Raw genomic sequence first — 18,779 nt, 5'->3', positions numbered from 1 at the left:
TGTAAAAACCAACATTTCTGTTCAGTAGCAGAGAAGGTGAACCAACATGAACATTTACTGACCACAGTTAAGCTACAAAAGTGAACTAATATTTTAAGTACAGCTAGATCTAGTTCATTTATTTGGAATATAAGACAAAGGATTTTTTTAAATTATTTTTTTTTTAATTTTAAAAAACAGTAGTAAAGCTTGTACTCACTTGGGATTTTACAGAATTCTTTTACAACTGTTTATTTTTCTTAAAATAAGTTTGTATTATTTTGTTAATAGGTTAACCAGAATTTAAAAAAAGTCATAAAATAAATGACAGCTTAACCCAAACAGAAACTATATAATTGAAATAACCTTTGTAAATTTTAAAAATGTTAATTAAATCATGGTTTTTTAAAAGCAGTATTTCTCTGTAAAATAAAATAGGCTATATTGGTTTCTTAAAAAAAGTTTGAGAAGATTAATTTGATAAATAAATAATAAAAGTTAAAAAAAAATAACTGTTCTAATTGAAGTGAAAAAAAAGTTGGATTAATTTAATAAGTAATAATAAAAGTAACAGACCTAAATAAATTAAACAGACAGATTATTTTCCTATGGCAAACTGTCTTGCTATCTAGTTTCTTATATATTTTTTTTATGTCCTGTTTTGAGATGTGGTCAGTAAAGTTTCATTTAGCCGACAAAACTCGACGAACTGGTTTTTGTTGGAATATTCACTAAATACAAACGACCAATACAAGTGCATGGTTTTTACAAGTTCTTGATTATACACAATGATGGATGAATCCTTTGGCAGTAAAATGGCTGTAAAAAAATGCACGCTAAAACAATCTCACATATGAGATTGTAAAACACTTAGACCAGCTGATTTTTTTTTTCCTTCCTTAAACATAATTTGTTAATCAATTCATACATACAATATAAATAATTATCATTCCGACAAAATTCATGGCACTCGTATTAAATTACACGTCATACCGTTGCCTAAAAATATGATATGGTTCTTTAAATATGACTTATAGCTTCAAATTTGTTACTGTTGTAGATATTACATACATGATAACTCCAAATTTGTTACTGTTATGTATACATACATGGGTGACACGCGGGAAGGAAGGAAATTACCAAATCATTGGGAACTAAGATAAATAACTTTGGAGACCTCGCAGTTCAAATTTGAAAACCGAGGTAGCTAATATAAAAATAAAAGATAGATAACACTTATAAATTTCATAAGAAATTATGCTTTTACCTAGTAAGGATTAGTAGAACATAAACATTTTAAAAAAGTACATTTTACTTTTACACATTCTTGGATAAAAAGTAAAAATACAGAACCAAAAATACAAACATTTGACGCAATAAGGTTCAACGCATCTGGTCCCATCCTAGAATGGAGGTATTAAGATTATGATTTAGGTAAAAAAAGGAAAACATTTAACAGTGTTTCATTGGTCCATAGTTTGTGACCTGTTTGATAAGTAACGCAGCTAAAATTAAAATTAATGTCTAATTAACACTTGATAACCTTGCTGATGTAAAAGATAAATTGTATATTGTTAGGCAGTGTAAAATCTGCCCAAAAGAATTTTAGTTATGCCTATCCAGAGGGGTGTCAAAAGTTTAAATGAGTTTGTATTAGTTAATCTTCATAACCTTCCAAGTTTTAATTCTAGATCAATATATATCCTTATTATTCATAAAGGACAGACACTGGTTATTATAAGTTCATGTTTAAAAAAAAATTAATTTAAAAAAATTAGTATTGGAAAGGTGAAACTTTAAGCAAAGGGTAGAAACTACATGATGTGATTCTTCTGTGTTAAAAGTTAGATTGCAAAATCACTTGACAGTTAAATATATTTTTTTTATTCCTTATTGAAGATAGTTATATTACTGTATTTAGTTAACATATTTCTGCAAGCATTTCAGTTTTACTTTATTTCAAAATAGTTAAATGAGCGATGTATAAAATTTACCCCCTCGCAAAATAGTATCTGTGAGCTTATTTAAACGTGTTCACATCTTTGTTAAAAATTGTTTTTACTCAAAGAAAAATAATATTTTAACATAATTATTGTTAAAAATGCAATTTAAAAAAAAAAATGGACATTCAACAACAAGACAAGGCTTCACGAATATTGTCATCATTATACATTGAAAGGATATTGAAAAACAAAAATGAAGACAGAACTCTTGAGAACAGAGTTACTCTGACACCTTCACACAAAACATGACCGCTGTAAAGCACATGAGGAGATATTACAGTATAGGGTTTCAAATAAAGGAACAAGCAACCAAGCCTTACTTTTTAGTAACACTAACTGCCCACTAACCATGGGTAGTGAGAAATGAACAGATGTAAGTAGATTTTTATTGCACATGGGATAAAGTATTTATTAACATACAAACAAAAAGTTGCACAGAAATCGTGCAACGAGGACAAATAATTTATTTAAACATTCGTAAGTAGCATTATTTTCGTCTTAAGTTTTAACTTGCATAAAGTCTAATGTTTCAGATGATTCAGATTATACAAAGAAATAATGAAAAAATAATGTTTACTTTATTAAAATATGTCTGAATTTGTTAAGTGAGAATTTTTTTTGGGGCAAAACATAAATTTTTAGACTTTAAAATATCACGTTGTTGACTAGAATAGAATAAAAAGCAGTTATGCACAAATTGCACATAGTTCCCCGGCCTAAGCATGAGTGATATCAAATAAATAAATGTATTGCACAAAACTCCAGTCTTTCTTGATTTGACAATTAACATCCCAAAAATCTGGATGGACATGCATGAGGCAAAAAGCTGATACATTCTCAAAATTGTTTTTTACAATGTTAAAAAATGAAAAGTTCAAATTATGGAGTTGAGAAGTGAAGAGAGATCTATAAAATTCTAAATGAGTAAATTGGAGATTTAAATTGTATTTATAATTTTTAAAAAAGAGAAAAATTTATTAACATTTTAATTAGAAAATATTCCTTGATGTACAGAATTAATTATAGGAACATTAATAAATTAATGAATTTAAATCATAATATTTTTTTTCTTTGTTTCGGGTTTTGTTTTGTAGTCATAAAGAGCTCAACTTTCAAAGATTTTGAAGTACCCATGCAGGAGAATGGAGATCAAGACGGCAAAAATTGTGTCACTGGTGTGGGATAAAAAGGCAACAGCTCAAAATGGTTGCAGGGTCATACAAATATTAAAGTTAATTATAAAAAAAAAAAAACCAAACAGATTTCCAAAATGCTCCTGATTTGGATACTTGAAACTCTTCAAAACTAAATAGAAATGTAATGATGGAAGACAAATACTACAAATATTACCTATAAAAATTTGTATTTGAGATTTCAAACCTTAAAATGTAATTTATAAGAAGCAAACTAATTACTAAATAGTTATTACACCAGATTAAAGCTAATTAAACATTTGTTTATAGACTACCTGTTGTAAATGATCATTTAAAAAAAAAAGGATTAAAACATGAAATATTAGTAGGATTTTAATTGAAAAAAAAAATTGTAGTAAAGAAATGAGTGTTAAAAAATAAATTTCTTGTAAATAAATCCATGGTTAATTTAGATATTACTGCTAAGACAATAACATATAAAAATATACATTTTTAAAACGGCAAGGTAATTTTTGATGTAAATGTCATGCAAAATGTATTAACATGGCCTTTATATTAAAAATTGTTGTAATAAAAGAATTAAGTACTTTTAAAAATAAATAGTTTGCCCATTTATTTTATAGAACTAATTGGGGAATTGAGCATTATTAAAAAAAGTACTGGGATTTTTAAAAACAAATTTTATATTCATTACCAAATATTTATATAAAATGTATTATATTGCACTTAAAATAATGTATGTAGTATGTCAAATTTTGACAAGTCAATGTTTTGATAATTAGTTGTTGATTGTTGGATCAAATATTTTGATTTCTATACCATTGTGTTTGTACTTATATAACCTACCATTTTAATTTTGCTTTGCTTTAAAAATAGCAATAAATTGACATTATTTTTGCTTAAATAATGGTAGTAAGCACAACAATATCTCTGTGAATGACAAGAGGTATGAATACTATATAGTACAGCTGAAAGTTTAAGACAAAAATTGAAAGTACTAAAACTCAGATATTTTTCCCCAATCGAAACAGGAAATTCCATTGTAAAAAAAATTAAACTGAACAACAAATCAATTAATTATAATGGCTGAAAAAAAATACTGCTTCAAACATCAGACTTTATCACGATTAGAGTTTTCTGCTAAAGCTTTCCTGCTGACTGGTTTGGTCATATCACGATTTCTAGGGGGCAAAGGTGGTTTCCTCTCTCTGTCATGGTTCTAGAAATGTCAAATAAAATTAAAATTATAGGTAATTATTTCTTTACGCAAAGACTGATTATTTTTATTTCTATTAGCAGGTAGGTGAAACAAAGTTTAAAATAATTTTTAAAAAAATGTATTTTGTAATTACTTTTTAAAACAATGACCTTTATTTTTAGAAAAACATGTCTTTCTTTCTGGGTAGGTGAAACAGATTTAAATATCAAGACTATTGTTTAAAAATTATATTAGGTTTACTATTTAAATCTATTTTGATCACAAAAACTTAAATGTTAAGTATTTTTATGCTTACATCTGCATCTCCATTTTCTTTAGCAGAAGAACAATATGAAGCAGGGACTAGTTCAGAGCAGTAAGAAACTGTGCTATCTGTGCTTATTTTTCTATGATTTTCTCCCCTGGGAGAAGACATAAGTGCTTGTAAGTGTTCACACACACGCCGAAAACGACGAGATGGACCTACAGGAAACAATAGTACAACAATAAATTAAAAAAATAAAATCCTTGGTTAAATAGATTTGGACTATCAAATGGTAAAGACTTTTATAATAAATTCATCACTTTGAGCTTAAATGTACATAATAAAATCAAGATGAATGTGTACAGTTAAAAATATCCCATTGTGGCTACAAAAGAATTTTAATTTTAAGATGTAATTTTTAATTAAAAGATTATGAAAGTAAAAAAAAAAAACTACATTTAACCCATATTATCCCAAGGTCTCAAATTTTTATAATTTTTTGATATGGTTTAGCTTTTGGGCACTGAATGAAGGAATGACTATGGATTTTTTTTTAAAATCAATATTTTTTTAAATATCGATTTTTTAAAAAACGTCCCATAAATGGGACGCTAGCAACGAACGGCCCCATGTACATTTATTGAAAAATAAAATAATTTATCACAAAATATGGCTAATCACGCAAAAATAAAGCTGTATACTGATGTTGTATTGTTAGAACAATGATTACATTGTATAGGACAGCTAAAAATACTGATAATGATCAATTGGGTTAGCCATACCATGGTCGAAAATGCAGAAATTATGTTCAAAAGTCTAGTTTTATTTCAATCTAGCATCCATCAAAGTGAACAACACTTGGAAATAAGTAAAGCTGTGACTAGTACATCTAATTATACACACATGATCACAAATATTGTTATTATTCATCAAAACTGTAATATAATTAAATATAAATAATTGATTTTTTTTGAGGGGCGTATTTGAAATTTTCAGGGGTGGGGACTTAAATTTCAGGGGAAGGGTGGACATTGGTAAAAGTATGTTTTGTATATAAATTCCATTTTCTTCTGGGGGCAGAGGCCCCCCCCCCTCCTCCGAAATGATGCCTTAAAGAAACTCTGCCCTTAGTGAATTTGCAAAAGATGTTCCGGTCCAGTCCCAGATGTCATCCAGCCATCTTCTCTTTTGTTACCCTCGCAATCCCCCCCCCCCCACAGGCGTACATTAGGACATCAGACATCTTATTTCTAGGGCACGGATCCGTCTCTGGGGGCTCGTATTGAGTGTTCATGGCTCTCATCCATGTTTGCACCTCACTATGCGAACAGCTCCCAATCTAACACCAGGAATCTCCTTAAAAAGTTAACAAAGTAAAGCTGGTATCGGTAACCTTTGGAGTACACAGCTAATTCACATTTCTGCTATATGTAGCTTAAGCCCTCTTATATGAAGAGAGTTAACCAACCCCCATGACTGAATCATTTCACCTAAATCTTGGCAATTGTTATTATTCTGGTTTTTTATAATTTTAATATCACGCGCTAGTAAATTTACAGCAATACTAAATTAGTTTGTATTCAATGGTATTAAATACTTCAGTAAGTGTAATTCTGAAAACTTAAAAATAAAATGTAATTTTTTCAATATTTGCAATTTTCTAATACAATAATATATAAGAAAATATAGCTCAAGGTCATAATTAAATATCTATAAATACTACTTAACACCCCAAAGTCAACAGTTAACAAAGTCAACAATTGTTTCACCATAAATAACCATTTAACATAAATATTTGCATCTGTGTTTCACGCTTGTGTCCAATAAATGTGACGTTTGTGTAACAATCTGCATAAATATAGGTCAAGGTCATAATTAAATATCTATAAATACTACTTAACACCCCAAATTCAGCAGTTAACAAAGTCAACAATTGTTTCACCATAAATAACCATTTAACATAAACATTTGCATCTTTGTTTCTCGCTAGTGTCCAATAAATGTGACGTTTGTGTAACAATCTACATGGGGTCATTCGTTGCTAGCGTCCCACTTATGGGACGCTTGTTGTACACTTGATGTAACGAAGTAGTAAAAAAAAATTGTTATTTTTAAATTTTTATCAGATAGAAATATGGTACTGCTACAAGTTTCAAATGTATTTTGCACTTAAAATGTTAATATTTTAGAAGATATGCATTATCCTGTGCGCATGTTTTCTTTTTTCCGCCATTTTGACAAGTCCTGCAAATCCGGCACTATAACATTTTTCTAAATTAATTTTTTTCACAAAACACACACAAATTCAATAGTTTAGCCATTTTCAAATACAATGAAACATAATTTGTGTTTTAACTAGTATTTAATAAATTTTAGCAATTTTTTTACCAAGCGTCCCATAAGTGGGACGCTAGCAGAATATGGGTTAAGTACGTTATCAATTACAATTTTATTCCAAATGTTTAACTATGTCTATTTTAATGATTCAATTACACAATTTTAAGATTTAATAATCCATCACAATAATTAAATTCAAAGTTAAACATCACAATTGAAAAAGTTAAAATCTAGGAATGCCAAAATAAGAGCTCAAAAGTACTTTTAAAATAAATTACTTTCTAAGGGAAGTAAATAACGCATCCAAGTAAACTAACAAGCAACATCTGTTAATTACAGTTAAAATTAAATTTAGATAAAACCAACCTGACACAAGTGTAAAAGTTAAACAGAATGTTGTAGCAGAAGCAGCATCCCGCTCTCCAGGTGCCGGACTTATATCTACTTGAAAACGGACGTTTCTTGAAAACATGGATGATCCTCCACCACGGCGGTACTCTCCCCTGAAGGTTGTCGTTGATACAACACAGTGACTAAGGTCACAAGTCTAAAAAATAATTAAGAAAAAAAAATAGATTTTTAATGAAAAATATTAAGTTCACCAATTAATTACACGTATTTGTATTATTAAAATGGTTTTGCTTATTAGGTTAATTTAACTGGTTTTACTTTATCATTATGAATACGATGTCATTAAGTTTGAAAAATCTATGATCACTACATAGAGTCAATATCTTGCACAGCAGTTAAACCAATGTTAATTTATTCATTGTATTTCAGGTACTTAACAAGGAGTCTTTTCATCCAATTCCATAAAAATTTAAAAATAATTATAAAACGTCAATGCCGCATTCCCCTGAAAATGTATAACAGTCTCCTCCAACAAAGTCTAGTCAAGCATTTTAAGAAATAAAATTCTACCACTACCAGTGAATCACACTCAATCCAATTTAGATCTTACTTATCTTTTTGAAATTATGGAATTGTAGTAACAACTCATAAAGAGGATAATTATAATTTTGTAAAGGATTTCTCAAAACAAATTATACTAATAATAGGGACTTGATAATGCAGAATGGGACGGCCTGGCTAAGTGGTAGGGCGCTAGCTGCTAACCCGAAAGTCTCAAGTTCGAATCTGGGTTCAACTCAGTTAAACGCCCTTAAGTCCACCCGACTATAAAGGGTACCTATACTCACGTCAGGGAAAATTAAGGCGGCTTGGCATAATACAGACCACAATATACCTTCTTATACCGAGGTCACTGAAACAGATGAACTCTACTTCATCTGCCCCATGTGTCTTGGGCACAAACGGCAAAGGATGAGATGATGATAATTCAGCTACAACTAAAATCATTAATGAGCTTAAAAGCAAGAACTCACAGAAAGGAATGCATGAACAAGATCCGCCTTAACTTGTGAGAAGCTCTTCTCCCGCACCATAACAAAGTGATGTTCCTGCTCCATGCCCATGAGGCCACCAAACCAAGATCTTTTGGCTAGCCTGTGGAAACAGTACAAAGTTAAAACCAAGATCTTTTGGCTAGCCTGTGGAAACAGTACAAAGTTAAAACCAAGATCTTTTGGCTAGCCTGTGGGAACAGTACAAAGTTAAAACCACGATCTTTTGGCTAGCCTGTGGGAACAGTACAAAGTTAAAACCAAGATCTTTTGGCTAGCCTGTGGAAACAGTACAAAGTTAAAACCAAGATCTTTTGGCTAGCCTGTGGAAACAGTACAAAGTTAAAACCAAGATCTTTTGGCTAGCCTGTGGAAACAGTACAAAGTTAAAACCAAGATCTTTTGGAAATTCTGTGGAAAAAGTACAAAGTTAAAATCAAGATCTTTTGGAAATTCTGTGGAAAACAGACAAAGTAAAAAAACCAAGATCTTTTAGAAAGCCTGTGTGAAACGGTACAAAGTTAAAACCAAGATCTTTTGGAAATTTTGTGGAAAACACACAGTTAAAACCAAGATCTTTTGGAAATTTTGTGGAAAACATACAAAGTAAAAAACCGAGATCTGTTGGAAAGCCTGTGTGAAATGGTACAAAGTTAAATCCAAGATCTTTTGGCTAGGCTGTGGAAACAGTACAAAGTTAAACCCAAGATCTTTTGGCTAGCCTTTGTGTAACAGTACAAAGTTAAACAGACAATTACAACTATTCAACTTCAGTGCTTTGCTTAAACAAGAGCCTTAAAATACTTTTAAAATATTTTTTTTTGTAGAAATATACTCACTCAGGTGATGATTCAGGTGTCATATTGATTTCATCAGAGGTTGGAACTAAAATGAAAAAGACAAATTTAAAAAGTTAGAAATGAATACTCAAAGAATAAATACTTAAAGTTTATCCATTAAAAAAACTAAAACCCAAATTTTAGCAAAAAAAAAAGATGAAATATAAACTAAGTTGAATTTACTTTTAAAATGTTAAATCTTAGTTATAAGTTTACTTATGATATAATAAATATGATAATTTAAAATTTAAAGTAAATTGCTCAATTGCACACAAAGCATAACACACAAAATATTTGCAGGTAAGTTAATTCACAATCTGATAAGTAAGTTAGCTCAATGCAGGTAATCACAATACTAGTGTTTTAATAAATTAGATGCTTCAGTAAAATGCAGACAGTAATTAGTACTATATTTGTGAGAAGGTTTGGCTCCCAGTAATAACAAGGACAATTGACTCAAATGATTGGCCAAACCTAGAGTATAGAAATGCAAGTGTTAAGTGCATTTACAAACAACAGTGGAAATTTAATGATTTCTTCTAGTTCTTCATTCTGTAAGTTAAATCATTCTTTAGTTACTCAAAAATGCTTCATTAAATTAAATTTCAATGTCCTATGAATTGATTAAAAACTTTAAAGTAAAACTAAAAGGATTAATTATTTCTACAGCTGTTGGTGGGATGTAGGCAGAATATACAGTTTTAATGAGGGTTATCAACCTTGTTTGTTTCAGTTCCAAGTGTTTTGTTAGACAAAATGAAAGTATCTGAAATTAGTAGTTAACATACACTAGTAATATTATTGGTCAATAAAAATTCCAGATCTGAAATTAGTACTTAACATACACTAGTAATATTACTGGTCAATAAAATTTCCAGACTTGAAATTAGTAATTAACATACACTAGTAATATTACTGGTCGATAAAAAAATTCCAGATCTGGAATTAGTAGTTAACATACGCTAGTAATATTACTGGTCAATAAACTGACTGATAAACAGAGCTGTCACACAAAAGATTACAATCATATGATGAATAACACTTTGATTTCTAGATGTTTCAGTAACCCTTTGGCATTCAAAAAAGTATTTATGCATAGCTTAATTTTTCAAAAATCTATATATTTTATACAAGATATATTTAGATTAAAAAAGAAAAGTAGCAATAATACTAGTTTCAGCCTTAGAGGGTTACATTTTTCCAGTACAAAGTGAGAGTTCAAATGTAACAAAATGTGAATATGAAGTTACCACACATGTATTAAAATAACACGTCTTACACGATCACATTTAGTATGAAAATTTTATATCCAATAAATATTTAGAAAAAAAAACAACAACATGAATTAAATAATGAATTCCACTTATAAATGGTTATTCATTGTTATACAAATGGACAAGCTCTTAAAAAATGTTAACGGTCATCACTTATTGTTATTTATATTTTCTTAAAAAGAATACTAATGATATGATACAAAATTACACATGAAAAAATAATTATTTAAATTATCCCTATAATAATAGAAAACATTATACTTGGATGTGTAAAGCATGAAAGCAAACATGACACATGAATAATGAGATGAGAAAAAGTGAAATGACATTCATCCAGTTTGTGACAAAGAGAGAATAACAAACAGAATATCAAGAAACCTTTTTCAATGGAGAAAGCTCATGAAATATGCCGCACTAACGATGGATTAGATTTGATGTCTTAATGATACGTAACAATGATTCACAATTTAATACACACAATTCTGTAAAGGTATTGTGGTAATATGTTTCTTTTTTGATGTACATAGAATAAGAACTATGGTTTTCTCTATTTAAACAAAGCACATCAAGAATGTGTTCTTTAATTATTTTTGCTATGAGAGTATACTTTCTCACAATGATAGAGTTCCTGACGAAAACACAGATGAAATAATCAATGCCCCACTTTGTTCATCTCTATGGACAATTATTAGCACAATCAACTCCTAAATTACTATTTGTCTCCCCTTAGTATTTGAAAATATCTTGCCCAAATAAGGATTAATACAATAAATGTAATTGCTTTCAAAATTTAAATAGAAAGAATCAATTTTCTCAAAGCAAAATGAGGTAATTAAATATTAATTAGCTAATCTCCGATGGACATTGCTTGCTCAATTTGAATTTCCTTTTTGAAGTTGGTTAGAAACAAGTTCGATGAAGTCAAAGGCTTTTTGAAACAAAATTATCATTAATGTTAACCATTCTGAATATATAACCCGATAACTTTGATTTATTTTAGTAACAACTAAAGTCACTCATACTTTAGTTAGTAAGGTTAGCTCATCATGCAATCATTTCTATTAATTAATTAATATTATTAAATTATTTTTTGTTTTTTTAAATTACAAAATTAGTAGTTTTTAAAAGATATTTAAAAAACAAAATTCTTGCATTGTGAGGTTAAATATAATATTATTTCTAAAGAATAGAACATTCAAATATGAATTGATAACAATACAAAACCAGTCCAATGCAGTTATAGTGGATATTTACACACACACGTACACTCATGCCATCAATGGGGAAAAAATTGTATTATTTGCACCTGCAAGATTGTCCATTTCTATGGGCTCAGGTTGATACACTAGAATGTTGTCAAAATATGATCCAATGTTAAAATTCAATAACTCAGGAACAATTATAATTACAAAAAATTAAAAACTAACGAGCTAAAAAATGTTTTGTTTTTGTTGAAAATGTTGAATATTTGTAATATAATTCTATGACATTACTTATCTCACATGTTAAGACAAGAAGGCTTTAATGTGAAAGTTACATTGTTTTGGAAATACAGAACACTAAATGAATCAGAACTATTAAAATTATAACTTTGGAGAAGAATGATACAGAAAAAAGTGTAGTGGTATTTTAAAAAATACATCTGTAAAGGAAAAATAAGAGGAACAAAAAACTGCAAACAGGTAATGTAAAACCTTAGTTTTATGCTGTGCTTGTCTATTCTATGAATGCCACTGGGCAAAATCAATGATCTCAGGAAATTAGATTTATGAATCCTATAACATGGGAAATTCAAATGGGTATAATAAAAAGTTGAACAAGTAGAATTTCTAGGAGCCAAGTAAATAAAGTATGGAAAAAAAGGATCTCATTTAAAAAAAAAATTACAAAAATTTTTATTGCTAGGTATTATTTGTTTGAAAAACAGAAATTTAAAAAAATATGCATATGAAATTCTGCTGGAAAATTTAAAAAATGTCACAGGATTTGGAATTTTTTTTGCAGATATAGAGTAATCGTAATTAAGACTAAGAAAATTTTGAAAATCACTGCGTGTTTATAGGCTATTATTTTTAACAAATGTTGGGAAAAAAAGAGTTTTTGTTATATTAAAAAAAAGGCAGTTTTTTGTTTTCTCAATTCCTTTAACATGTAGAAAAAGATACTGCAACCGTTTTCCAATTGCTTTGTATTCAAGTATATTTTAAACATGCTATTCAGGTTTGATAGAAAAGCCAGTGAAGATGAAGCTCTTTTCATCAGTAAGAGAATTCTGCAGGCCACCATGCAAAAACACTACAATCCTACCTGGCATATTGCGTCTATGGAATCTGGGGGATCCCAGAATACTGTTTCTCATTGACAGGTACTCCCTTTCCTTCAAGACTGCTGTGTTACCATTGGCACCGTGGCAGGGGGCGTGGTTGGGCCTGTTGCCGATGAAGTCCCTATCCCTCAGGGCAGTGGCTGAATGGATCTGTTCACTCCCGCGACCTGTGGCTGCTGCCGGTGGTGAAGACGCAGGTGGGGATGCTGCGTGGCTGCATTGGTGAGTGGTCACAGGAACCAACCCATGAATCGCACCTTCTCTATCCCTGAATATGGAGTGATTTGTCCGCAGGCTGAGATTCGGTGATGCCGGCGGCGACAGGCACTCTCTACCACTAGCTCTGGCACCGATGCTAAAAATGTCTCTGTTGTTCAATGGATTCTCTTGCCGGTTAGACTGACCACTTTGATGATTCATACGTTGCGGCGCTACACCGTAACCATTTCTAGCCGCCATGACCTCCTTGTAGTCCGGTGGGCTGCTGGGGTGTCCACCACTGCTTGTACTGCTGCTACTACTGCTGCTGCTATGGTTACCAGAGTAACCCGCCCTTGCGGCCGGGTGAGAATGAACATGGCCGCTATTCCCGTGGTTAAAATCATTAGAAAACAAATTACTACCATAACCACCATCATTGGGGACCAACAAATTTGTGATAAGGTCACTAATAGTGGTGTGATTTGGACCACCCCCACTGATATTTGTACCTCCACGAGAGCCGGATGCTCCGCTTCCGTCGCGTTCCTTCCAACCTTCCCTCCCCCTCTCCTCACCTTGCATTTTCCGCCGGTGGAATCTTGGGGACCCCAGGAAGCTGTTCTTGATGGTGTTGTGTATTCTAGATTTCCACGGCTGCGGCTGTATAGACGGGGAGCCAGGGGGCGTGGCTGAGGGACTGTGCGAAGGTGTTGAGCGTCCTGCCCTTGGAAGTTTTGGACTTGACAGGGGTGAAGAGCTAGGACTCCCGCTTAAACTTGCCTTTCTTCTGACAGAAAAAATTAATCCCAAGTTAAAAATTATAACATCAATGTTTAAGGAGTCAAAATATATGAAAAAATAAATATAAAATGAAAAACATAAAAAGTTATAGTCCAATTATATAATCAATTAAAATTTGTTGCTAATCCTACTACAATGTTGCATAATACTGATTTGTTAATATAACACACCCATGCTTTCTAAAAATTTTATAATATTTGAGTAGTAATTTTTAATAGTCCATTATTCTAACTAGTTTAGTTAATGTTAATAGATTAATGACTACAATGTTACCATGCAATATTAGATTTGTTGAATCATGAAGCTGTTAGTAAAATGTTTTAATAAAATGTAGTTTAAAAAGGTGTGGGTTGTATAATGTGGGGTTCCTAAATTATACATTAAGTTCTTTGTCCCTTTATTTTGGTGAAGCATGACTTAGACCAGGATCTAAGTTAATATGGATTTATTCACTAATCACTGGTTAAATTTTACAAATTGAGAATAAAAATAGCACTTTCACTTAGACTTAGGGTCAAATTTTATTGAAAGATTTAAAGTTGTTCTATTTTTCAAAAATAGAAATAATAAATCCTTTAAAAGTTAAGCAAAGAGTGAGTTTACTTATTTACTTAAAATACCAACTCAAGGCTATTAATTAAACTATCATATTACTAGATCTTTATCCAACATTTCAGTGAACAGATAAAATATAGTTCTTTCAAAAACATTCAGGAAATTAAAAACTGAAAGTAAGAAATTTGTGTGATCTGATAAAATATAGTTCATCTTACAATCCTTAATAATGCCAGGAACAAGTTAGAGCTGTGTGTTCTGATAGTCAGTTATTGTATGCAGAGGCGTAGCAGGGGGGGGGGGGGGGGCGGGGGTGCGAATTGCACCAGGTGACACCATTTAGGGTGGTGACACCAAGGCAAAAAATAGCAAAATATATAGAGAAAAACTTGAGGGAGGGGTGCAAATCGAAAGTTCGAGGGTGGGGGGTGCAAATCCAAAGTTTGAGGGGAGGGGGTGCAAATAAAAAATTTAAAAGTTTGTCCCCGGGAAGGGTCGCTACACCTCTGGGGGGGGGGGGGGGTGACACCATTAAGTGCCGCACCAGGTGACACCCGACCTCGCTACGCCACTAAATGCATGTTACTCACATTTGTTAAATAATGTTATGAACAATGGCAAATATGTCACATAACAAGTTAACGTGTAATACTTAATTGTTTTAAAGAAATCCCGTCCAACTTTACAATTAAGAACGAAAAAAAAAAGAAAAATAAAAACAAGTAAGCTGTGTGATATGATGGTCAGTTATTGTATGTTACTCACACTTGTTGGACCTTGAGTGCTCGCCTGGATGCCACAGGTGATCCTTCACTTATATTACCTAGTGATAATCTGAGTTGGCCCATGCAATAAAAGATGGTTTCGGAGAAAGAAGAATGTCGGATTAGTATCAGGATTAGAGTAAAAAAAAATTGCTATAAATGTGGGGGGATGTTAGTTCAGGCAAGTTATTACTTAAAATGTAGTTCAAAATGGCAATCATCTGTAAGTTGTAATTAGTGTTGTTAGTAAAATAACAAAAAGATTTTTAACTAATTTTAAACCGTCACTTGTATCTTTTTCTTTAAAATATTTTGTATAATCAGGCTTAGGCAGCTATAATTTGAGGAAAATATTTACCACCAGTAACACCCAACAATTTATAAACAAAAAAAAGTTTGCTAAATATTTTAAAAAAGGTACATGTTATTGCTTATAACTATTCATTTTTCTCATTTATTTTTAGTAAAAAAAATTTCCAGAAAATTTGAAAATTGTAATTGAATTTAATGAAATCAAATTTAGTTTTAGATTATAAGTTTGTGAGGTAAAATTTTGTTTACTTTATAAAATCCGGCAGATAAAAAAAAAGATTTTAAAGTTAGTAATGCCAAGCAGTTCAAGCAGTTAAATTTGCATTTTTTGTTTATAAACATTGATCAGAAAAGTGTACAAATTCTTTTTTCCACTCAGTTTTGTTTATAAATTACATATGCAATAATTTGATACACACATTTTGTTTAACATTTTTGTCATTGGTTAAGAATGTAATAATTTTTTACCTTTAAAACCATGTTACAAAATAAATATACATAATGAGTACAAATTAGAAGAGTAGAAGGAGAATAACCATACCTTGCTTGGCCACTAAACTGTACTGCATCAACACGCTTACGTGGAGGATCAGCTGTAATTAATTGCACAAATAAATGATAATATTTTCATCTCTGGTGAAAACAGTTTTTAAAAAATGTAACAGAAAAAAATTTGGACACATCTAGGAAATGAACACATAATAAGCTGATTTCAGCGTTAAAAAAACAATACCGATACTTTAAGATAATGGTTGAACAGAAAAATAAATACTGTTCAGTAAAGACAACATAAATAGTGGGAGACATTTGGGCATTTTAAACCCTTTGCCCATTTGGGAATTAAACAACACAGAAAGCATTGATCATGCCATTTCGTTGCCAAAATAAAAAAAATAATTATGGGTTTCAGAAAAGATATTTAAAGAATGTTTAATTTTATAATATTAAAGCACATAAACTGTGAAGGCGAGGGATAAAAGAGCAAAAAGTGATTGATGTAAATGGGAAATGAATTGCGGAAAAAAGCCATAAAATATAGATTATAATGAAACAGGTTTTGGGCAGTAGAGAGGCACCATTCATACATTTATTGGGTTTAGATTTAAAAAAGGTACCAGTAATATTATTGATCTTCTATTACATGTATTAAAACAGTACATTTATTACAATTAATTTTAGATCTATAATTTTTGGTGTGCAGAATTGTGTTCATTAGATGTCTCATGAATTTTTGTTTTACTGGTTTCAGTTAAAAATGTCCAATTTACTGGGGATGTTATTTACTTTATCGGGTATTAATGGATTTGAATAATAGAAATTATATGTAATATTCAACTTTATTTTAGTTAATGTTTGGTGTTAAGAAATATGCATATCTATTTCTTATATCAACATAAATTAAAGTTTTTCTACATATTTGGTACTTTATTGTACATACTTTTTAATTCAACCCTGCTAGCACAATTTTTAAAAAAATTAAAAAATCCTCTGTATTTTTAAAACATTTCTTTAATATAAAAAATTTAACCCCACAAAAGTAATTTTTAAAAATTTAGCATAATTTAAAATATATTGAAAAAAATTCTTAAGCTTAAAAAATTTAACCCCAGTAGGGCAATGGACTTAAAAAATGGACCTCAAATGCCTCCCATATAGCCACTGGTACACTACCTTGTTCATCGCCAGGTCCTGATGATTCACTGGTGGAGTGGCTCTTACCTGATTCTGAGCGGTGCCGTACATCCACTTCATCTTCAACACTGGGGTTCCTGAGTTTACGGTCTAACAATAAAAAGTAGACAACCTTTTCGGTGTTATGTCTGAAAAAAATATAAATAAAAATGGTCGTTAACCAACAACACATTCTTCAGTTCTTGATAAAAACTGGCAAGAAATATTCAATGCTATTTTTTATTAGTGTTGCTAACCTTCACCTAATTATGGTCTAAACCATAGATCTGACCCTAGAACTAATACCCTGACCCAAGTTCTTAAATTGGACCTTTAAAAGAGATATGGGCAGCAGAAAAAAAAAAAATCAACTATAATAACGTATTTTCCAGCTGGTATTTTTGGAAATTTTTTTTTAATTGATTTTACAGATTGATTAAAAAAATATTAAATAATTTTTTACTAATTTTTTCCATTGAGCAATTGAACACAATTACTACATAAAAGGTTCATGTCAAATTTTATGAAGGATTTCAGAATCCTTCAAGTCTAAAAAGAACAGAATCATGTAGACTTTATTTAGTGTTTCAAAAATATCTTCAACACTTTAAGGAATAAGGATTAAAAAATAATGTAGTCATGGTACAAAAACTTTACTCACTTTGCATTTAGTAACTCTGACACTAACTTTTCTTTGTCTTTGAAACATTGCAATGAATTCATAGTTGATAAGACATCTGGGTCCAAATCTTCTACAGTAGGAATAATGGAGGTCTACATTCAAGAAAACAATACAAATTAGTAACATGCAGCACTGAGGAGAATTATGACATTTATTTTATGGTTTTATACTCTTTTAGTCAATTTTTTTTATCAGTCTCACCATACACCCATACATAATGTTTACACAATAAGTGTAAATATAGTAAGAAAAAATTATATTTTTATCATGTTGAGAATGAAAAGATAAATAAAATTACATTTCCCTGAACAAGCTTTGCAATAGGTAAACTAAAATAATTTTAAAAAAAACTTATTTAAAATTTTTTGTTTAGTTTCAACTGTTACATTGTAACTATACAAGAAAAGTGAGTATTTTATGAATTATTGATTTAACAAACTGCTTGAATTCTTAAATGTTTATAAGATGCAACTATGATAGCGGTTTTCTCTAATCCTGTTCTGTAAAAAATATGCAAAAGAACATAAGTAAAGACATTGGGAGAGATTATTAAATGAGGTGTTTAAACATAGGAATATTATTCTTGTAAAATATGAAGCCAGGTAATATTTTAACATTATAAAGATATTGCCATTGTTATGTTTTTTTTTTGGGTTTGAGAAAATATTTTATAGTTTGTTTTACAATTTTTTAAAATTATGCAATAGCAAATATATTTTAAGAAATTTTTATTTAATGTTTAGGTTTTAATTAATTAAGATGGTTAAATTATTCATTTATTAGTAACCAATATGTTTGCTGCTAACATGCAAAAAAAAAAAAACCAAACAGAAAATGGGGAAAATTTAGTAAACACACAAGCATGCAGAAAAAAAAAAGTAAATTAAAAGTGTTTTTTAGTCTATGAAATATTAGTGTTAATATATAATTAGAAACTGAATTATAATACCAGATAATATTTCTTTCACCTAATTTTTGGTATCTAATTTTGTCTTTAAACCTAAAAAATCATTTT

General features: G+C 30.2%; 1 protein-coding gene across 8 annotated transcripts in view; it reads right to left on the bottom strand.

The window, feature by feature from the left end:
- Positions 1-379: 379 nt before the first annotated feature.
- The window catches only part of LOC131958481 (serine/threonine-protein kinase BRSK2), a 171,271-nt gene continuing 152,871 nt past the window's right edge, over positions 380-18,779 (bottom strand). For 4 of the 8 annotated variants that reach the window (XM_059323549.1, XM_059323551.1, XM_059323550.1 and 1 more), the window contains 10 exons: positions 17,744-17,856; positions 17,131-17,231; positions 15,953-16,004; positions 15,101-15,169; positions 13,489-13,766; positions 9,179-9,224; positions 8,322-8,442; positions 7,303-7,483; positions 4,651-4,817; positions 380-4,355 (listed from right to left, as the gene is read on the bottom strand). In XM_059323549.1, the coding sequence (XP_059179532.1) occupies positions 4,248-4,355; positions 4,651-4,817; positions 7,303-7,483; positions 8,322-8,442; positions 9,179-9,224; positions 13,489-13,766; positions 15,101-15,169; positions 15,953-16,004; positions 17,131-17,231; positions 17,744-17,856 (1,236 nt within the window). In that variant the 3' untranslated portion in view covers positions 380-4,247. The remainder of the gene's footprint in view (positions 4,356-4,650; positions 4,818-7,302; positions 7,484-8,321; positions 8,443-9,178; positions 9,225-13,488; positions 13,767-15,100; positions 15,170-15,952; positions 16,005-17,130; positions 17,232-17,743; positions 17,857-18,779) is intronic. The other 4 variants (XM_059323554.1, XM_059323553.1, XM_059323555.1 and 1 more) reach the window with 4 other exon arrangements.

Source organism: Physella acuta, unplaced genomic scaffold, assembly GCF_028476545.2.
Source record: "Physella acuta isolate Inbredline_101_S28 unplaced genomic scaffold, ASM2847654v3 ptg001329l, whole genome shotgun sequence".
Classification (NCBI taxonomy): Eukaryota; Metazoa; Mollusca; class Gastropoda; family Physidae; genus Physella; species Physella acuta.
This window is presented reverse-complemented; position numbering and strand designations above follow the sequence as displayed.